The sequence below is a fragment of the Ciona intestinalis genome, chromosome 5 (assembly GCF_000224145.3).
Source record: "Ciona intestinalis chromosome 5, KH, whole genome shotgun sequence".
NCBI lineage: Eukaryota > Metazoa > Chordata > Ascidiacea > Phlebobranchia > Cionidae > Ciona > Ciona intestinalis.
The window spans coordinates 2,852,498-2,860,151 of NC_020170.2; the positions used below are offsets into that span (position 1 = coordinate 2,852,498).

General features: G+C 34.4%; 1 protein-coding gene across 1 annotated transcript in view; it reads right to left on the reverse strand.

Moving 5' to 3' along the window:
- Window positions 1-7,654, reverse strand: part of htt (huntingtin) — a gene marked incomplete in the record, with an annotated part of 23,062 nt that overhangs the window by 2,994 nt on the left and 12,414 nt on the right. The window contains 16 exon segments of the mRNA NM_001355427.1: window positions 91-205; window positions 615-802; window positions 961-1,039; window positions 1,432-1,655; window positions 1,965-2,056; window positions 2,544-2,664; window positions 2,720-2,827; window positions 2,975-3,112; window positions 3,235-3,342; window positions 3,413-3,507; window positions 3,677-3,860; window positions 4,067-4,272; window positions 4,547-4,718; window positions 4,925-5,090; window positions 5,093-5,096; window positions 5,099-5,120. Coding sequence (NP_001342356.1) covers window positions 91-205; window positions 615-802; window positions 961-1,039; window positions 1,432-1,655; window positions 1,965-2,056; window positions 2,544-2,664; window positions 2,720-2,827; window positions 2,975-3,112; window positions 3,235-3,342; window positions 3,413-3,507; window positions 3,677-3,860; window positions 4,067-4,272; window positions 4,547-4,718; window positions 4,925-5,090; window positions 5,093-5,096; window positions 5,099-5,120 — 2,022 coding nt within the window.

Below are 7,654 nucleotides of genomic sequence, written 5' to 3' on the forward strand. Positions count from 1 at the left end.
CATAAGAATCATTCAGCTGTATATGAGCGCCAGTTCAGGGTCAGATTCACTGAATTTATAGAGTTACACGGTTTAAAGAATTTATCTTACCTGTATTATAACAGAAGTAAACTCTGGCATAACAGCATCATGGCATTTCTCTATGATATAAAAAGCAACCGAAGCTAGAAGGACAACATAGTCTTCATTGAACAACGAAGGGCATCTGGATTCAAACATATTTATATTCAAATATTACTTAGTTACATATATTTATATTTAAATATATACTGGGGTAGGGAAAGATGGGACACCTTTTTACTCTATTTTCCCGTCCCATTTGGTACTAAACAAAGAACATTCAAAGAATTCTAAAACAGTATTCTCACGACTCCTATAGACCGTTGTTAATTGTTTAAAACACGATCGGGATATTTGGTTGTTATGTGCTAAAGTTGCCCCGTCTGCCCCCACCTTACTATACTATATATATTTATGTTTAAATATATAGGTTAGTCTAAAAAAACTAGACATAAGAAAAAAAAAATTCAACCTAAAAAAAAACACCAAAAAGGCCAAAAAATTGACCTAATTCAAACTGAACCAAAAACTGTTTAGTGCGAAATTATACTGACGTTGAAATTGCCACAAAGTTGGGAGGAATGAATTGCGAAGCTAGGTCGATGATGCCACGTAAATTAGGGTTTGGGTAACTCTCAATGCATTGAAGTAACCCCACCAGTGCTGAGGTACGACATGATAGCAAGGTGCTGCTCAAGGAAGGTTCTAGAACTCTTAGAACATTTTCCGAGGTTTCTGAATTCTGTAATGCAACAGAATTGTTGATATGAAAAAGTTGTATTTTTTCTGCGCTAAAATGTAGAATTAAACTACTGTATAATATCTATTTATAAATTTTCAAAGAGTTATGCATTTCAAGGTTATAAAAACTAAAATTCTATTTTAGTTCATGAGGCTTACCAATCCAAGTACAGAGCCAGCTTTACACATGGATGGGGTGATATACTGCATTAGTATATCATCATCTGCAGGCTGTGCACTGTAGGAAAAAAGAACACGAATTATACAACTGTTATTAGGTAATTTGTAAGAAACATATCTGACTGCAAGGTGCTGTAGCGGCACCAGTTAAATGAAAGACTTAAATTGGCTTTCCGGGTGTTGGGGCAATGGGCCAAATCTGTACTAAATCCCAAGTCCTTGGACCTAACCCATGAAGAATATAAATGGGAAAAAAAGTATCTTGTTCAAGAATGAAACAGACAAGAGAGTGTCTTGAACTTAAGAATCTAAGAACCCCGTAGTTTAAATCTTCAATGTAATTTAGTTGACTTATAATATTTTTGACTTTGTTTTTATAAACTAAAGAAGTTCACAGACCAATGTGATACAGTTGACTTATGAGTTGTGTTAAAAACAAATATGTATTACTTGTGTAATGTTGTGAGTGCAACAAACATCCATTCGAACTGTTGTTTCTCGGTGAAAAGATCCGATATTAGTAAGAGTGATCGGACACACTCGCATAGTAAAGGTCTCGCGATTGTTGAGGAAGATCCTGAGATCTGATTGGTCTGTGCAGTGGTGCGGAACCACTCTGTGTAGAGCTCGAGCAGGAATTGAACGCATGAGTGAACATCTACACCATCTCGTATCTACGGGAAAATCAATTAAAAAATAATACGAACTGTTTTTTGTGAAAAGATAAATTGCCGTTTTTGTAAAAAAAAAACAAACGTTTTTGTAAAAAAAAATAACGTTTTTGTAAAAAAAATTGATGTTTTTGGAAAAGAAAAAAATTGTTTTTGTAAAAAAGAAAATGACAGAGTGCTTTTAAACACAGTGCTTTTTAATTTTAAAAATATATTCATAAACATACTGATGCTGATTCTTTACTGCTACATATATTTGCAAGAGCACTTTCATGGTATCTTATAAACATTGCATATTGCGTAAGAACTTACTCTCAATGGTGAGAGGGGTGGAGCTGGGTTGGTTGGAACATCTGGTGTTTCAGCTTCTGATGTTTCAAACATATCACTCACATCACTACCATCTGTATACAAGTACTCCGTTACTCAGTACAAGTTGCTATCATACAGTAGAGTGGGGAAAGATGGGACACCTTTTCAATCTATTTTCTCGTCCCGTTTGGTAGTAAACAAACAACATTCAAAGAATTATAAAACTGTATCCTAATAACTCCTATAGACCGTTGTTAATTGTTTAAAACATGATCAGGATATTTAGATATTATGTGCTAAAGGTGTCTCGTCTTACCCCACCCTACTATATAACGTAATCACCATTGTATGAAATAGGTAAGCACGAACATGAAATATTTACATTCACGGTAAGGGTTAAAGAATATTTTACAAGCCAAGACTCATGAACACAGCATTCAGTATTGTTTATACAACAATAAATGTTGAGATTAATTAGAAATTTAGATAACTAGGAATAAAGCAGCAAACAGCGAATTTTGTGATAATTTAGAAGATGTTTAGTTAAGTATGCCATGCAGGGGTGTTAGTGTTTGGTACCGTTACTTAGCGAGTTATCATATTCAAATGAGTGCATTGTAGCCGAGTCGTAATCACCATCATATAATTCCTCTTTCATGGGCGTGATCCCGTGAAGCAGGTGGAAAGATCTCACAGAAGACTACAGAACAAAGAAAGTAAATATGGAAAGAATTGGGAAATTGAGATTTTGTTACCTGGGCAAGACCATAAGCAGAGGATGACAATACACGTTCTGTGTTCATTGTTATCCATTTATTTGATTGCAACGATGAAGACAGATTGCTTGAATCATTGAGTGAAGTCTGAAATATTAATAATAATTAATATAACATTGGGTTATAACTAAATTTTCAAAAAAACTTCACCTAAATAGACTGTTGAAATTTCTGTTCTTAATCAATAAATTTCCTCTTTTACATATTCCTCTAAATACCAAGTTTTCAACTTACATTTTGGTGGTGTGTATCTTGATGTGATTTTCGCTGTGTCATGAAGCGTGACTCATCATCCAAAATACCCCGGACTTTCAGCAACTGCCTTCCAGCTTTTGTGTTGCCAAGTTTAAACGTGGGGTGGCGATAAAACACCTGTTGTAAAAATATTTACAAATTTTTGATAAAACTTTCGGGTAAATCTTTTTATGAAATGAATATTAAAACTTGTGGTATATGACAAACTGAAGGAGGTGATTTTGTATGAGTTATGTGACCTGGTATTTGCTTGTAGCCTTCCTTCCACATTCAGGATACAATGCACAATCTACAACTAGCGAGGTGAGACCTCTGATGGCCAAACTTGATATCTCTGTATGCATGGCCTAAAAATGGATAAATTTATTAAAACCTCTTTTTTATGATAATTGTTTACAATTAGTCAGCAGTTTTTACCTCTCCCGATGACTCATCAGAAACTACAGGTTGTGATACAAGCACGCCGAGCAGAGACGCCCATGTTTCTTCAAATTCTGTTCGTTTTGTCCAACCTAAAATAATATTTCATTGTAAAATTTCATGTCTGTCGTAATGGCCCTGACCATGAAATGCTGGCTGAAAAATTCATCATTGTAAATTTTAACACTAACTAAAACGCAAATCTGGTCTTTCCAGATTTCATAAATTCCAGGCACCATTGCAAAACACAACATCTCTCACCAATTTGATTCACAATTGCAATATATTCCTGCAAGACTTCTTTCTCTTGCAAGAAATCGGACGGAATTTCCGGCAGTGAGGTTCCTGTGTCTCCACCTAGTGCTGGGTTCCATCCAAATGTCCAAACTACGAGAGGAGTTCTCACATAGTTTTTGAACAAAGGAGAAGTAGCAAGATGTAGGATCTGGAGAAAATGTTAAATTTATTTCTTTTTTTTAGTGTATTTTTAGACCTTAGGTTTAAATAAAAATAAGTTTACAAAGTAAATTTATTTCTCATTTTTTCTTCAGTGTATTTTAAGACCTCCGGTTCTCACAGAAATTATTGTAACACTAAATAATGATAAAAAATAACTTTTTTAATTTATTACAAAACAGAGAATCAACTTACAATGTTATTAATTGGTCTAACGATATAGGTTGGAATTTTCGCAAACATTTCTTTATTTTTGTGTTGCCTTCTAAACAGGGAGAGCATCTGATATAGTTTGATGCAACTACTAAGTGGGTTGGAGGAGTTGTTGTATATTGATGACGCTTCTTCCTTGTCAATGCAGCTGGGTAGGTAAGGTGGCTCATAAGAAATTCTCCCAATGTCTGAAATGATATTGAATTTGTTTTGTAATTGAGTTTGAATTAAGACGCAAAATAAAGGAATGAAAAGTAAGGCGCGCATATATAGAGCACTTAATTATGACATAGCGACACAATTAATAATGAACCACGCTAATTGCGGCACATTCCGCAAATCCTGTGACTAAGACATGCAAGTGCGTCTGCACAAAGGTGTGTTCATAACAGAACTATTAAAATGTGTTTATAACAGAACTATTAAAAAGTGAAGCATAGTTTTAGCAAAACAGTGACTCACATATCTCCATGATGGTAAATAAGACTTGAACAGTTTGTAACATCCACTTGACTTCATTGATAAACATTGCATGAAGGGATTGTACAGCCAGTGCTTGTTGCAAGCTTTCCAAAACACAAACTATGTCTTGCAATGAAGGTATCTTGCCTCTGTGTATGCCATATTGCGTTACCTGCAAATGCGTAAGGCCATGTTAAAACTTATGTTATATTCATTAAATTGTGATACATTCGCATTTAACATCTACACAAACTGCATAAATACTTTCTTAATAAAAGAAATATCAAAACGAAGTAAATATGGTGGAACTGATATATAAATCAGCTTTACAGCAGTCAGCACAATGGTTAGAGCAATCATTTAACGCATTTTACTTACCTTAAAACCAAGAACAATGATATTTAAATAATCATTAGAGTTCACATTTGGTAGTTGGTATTGTGTAGGTAGGATGTGATGAAATTTCAACATGTTAACTAAGCATCTGTTTAACCACATCAAATTTTGTTGGAAGTTTTTATCCCCAATAAATTTGATTTCTGTAAAACATCATAAATGAAGGGAGAAATTAAGTGCCCCACCATAAAATAAACTAGAATATTGAATATATCAATGTTTGTGGTGTGCAAGACTTTTTCTTTATTTGTGTTGTGCAATGTTTGCATAGTTGGTGTTAATTAGGTGGAATGTACGCTGATGGAACATGGTTCAATAACAGTCTTTTTTAAAAAAGACTAATTTAGAAATGAACTTTGTTGATATTAATGAAGCAGAGAGAAATCTAGTTGACAAATTGAAGTTGCTATGTGATACAAATGGAAAAGAAATTGATCCAAAAAAATCAGTTCCTATATTGCATGACCTGGCCAAGATATATGGATGTAAAACTAAACACAGGAAGTTGAACTATATTCGCAGTGTGGCTTTGTATAATGCTGCTATAGTAAGAGATCCAAACAATGATGAAATTAAAAGTAATCTTAAAAGATTTCATTTAGTTGTTTTAGTAAATGCAAAGGCCAAAAGATATGACGCTAATTTGAACAAGATTTCTGCAAATCTAAAAAGTAAACTAAAACAAGCAAGAAAGAAATCGGGAGAACAATACAACACAGTGACTCAAATACCAGATAATGTAGAAGGTGATAGACTGTTTCCACTGCAACGAAAGAAAATATCAGATGTTCAAAATATTCAAAATAGTGTTACACAGCACTTCACTGAATTAATGAGATTTGTCTCTAATGAATGCATTGGAATTATGGGGAATCCCCCTTGTAAATATTCTGTAGTAGGATTAGGTTCCCTGGCACGATCAGAAATTACTTTATATTCAGATTTTGAACACATCATTCTTCTTGAAGATGAAGCAGCTTGGAATGAAGAGCGTAAGATGATCATGAGATACTTCAAGTGGTTCTCCACAATATTTCACATCGTCCTAATCAACCTCGGAGAAACCATGATTCCTTCAGTTGCAATTCCAAGTTTAAACGGTAAAACCACCAACTGGTTTTATGATGCTTTTACACCAAATGGTGTAGCGTTTGATGGGTTAATGTCACATGCAAGCAAGATACCACTTGGAAGACAACCAACTGTAAACAAACCATGGAGAATGGAGCTTATAAAGCCGGTAAAAGAAATGCTTCAACTGTTGGAAAAAGAAGAAGACATAAAGCAGGGATACCATTTAGCTGATATTTTATCCAAGCCTTGTTTTGTAGCTGGTGATGAAACAATATTTAAAGAGTATCAAGGATAAATCGCACCATGTTGTTGTGAATAAACAGGATATGTCACAACTCCAAAACTTGACAATGTTCATTGCTCAAATAAAGGAGGAGTCCTTAGAGTTGCCGGGCAGCATGCAACCTGCTACAACTATTTAGGGATGGTGAAAGCTTAAACCTTAAGAAAGTATTCTACAGAAGTGCAACGATCTTTATTGCATTAATTGGTCGGCGATATTCAATAAAAGGATCTTCATGTTTTGATATCATTGATATATTGGAACAACGCAACTTATGCAGTGAAATGGTGGCTCATGAGCTTCGATTCATGGTTGCAGTGGCTTGTGAGATAAGGTTTAAAGTTTATCATTCGAAGGGAAAGCAATATGATGTTTTCATGGAAGGTTTTGATACAAAGACCATAGTGTCAGCGTTGATTGGAATCATTGGAAAACAAAGCCTCTGTGATTTTACCGAAACAGCATATTGTTTGCATAAGTTTGCAGTCAAGTTGAAAGCATCAGTAATGACAAAACTTGATGTAATGCTAAGTGCTTCTTGGAAGTTAGAAGCAAGAATTTCAGCGTGATGAAATTTTATTTAAAGAGTATCTGATAAATCGCACCATGTTGTTGTGAATAAACAGGATATGTCAAACTCCAAGGACTAGACAATGTTAACTGCTCAAATAAATGAGGAGTTAAAAGATTTGCGCATTATGAAACAGTTACAACTATTTAGGGATGGTGAAAGCCTAAACATTAAGAAAGTATTCTACAGAAGTGCAACGATCTTTATTGCATTAATTGGTCGGCTATATTCAATAAAAGGATCTTCATGTTTTGATATCATTGATATATTGGAACAACGCAACTTATGCAGTGAAATAGTGGCTCATGAGCTTCGATTCATGGTTGCAGTGGCTTGTGAGATAAGGTTTAAAGTTTATCATTCGAAGGGAAAACAATATGATGTTTTCATGGAAAGTTTTGATCCAAAGACCATAGTGTCAGCATTGATTGGAATCATTGGAAAACAAAGCCTCTGTGATTTTACCGAAACAGCATATTGTTTGCATAAGTTTGCAGTCAAGTTGAAAGCATCAGTAATGACAAAACTTGATGTAATGCTAAGTGCTTCTTGGAAGTTAGAAGCAAGAATTTCAGCTTTATTTTATTTTGGATTGGAGGAGGAGCTAGATTGAACATGTTGTTGTGAATCAGACAGGATATGTACAACTCCAAAGGATAGATCCAATGTTAACTGGTCAAATAAATGATACTTAAAAGATATTAAAAAATATGATGGCTTTCGAGTATTTAGGGATGGTGTACAAAAATAATCCTTAAGAAAGTGATTTTGGCAATCTGCAAAG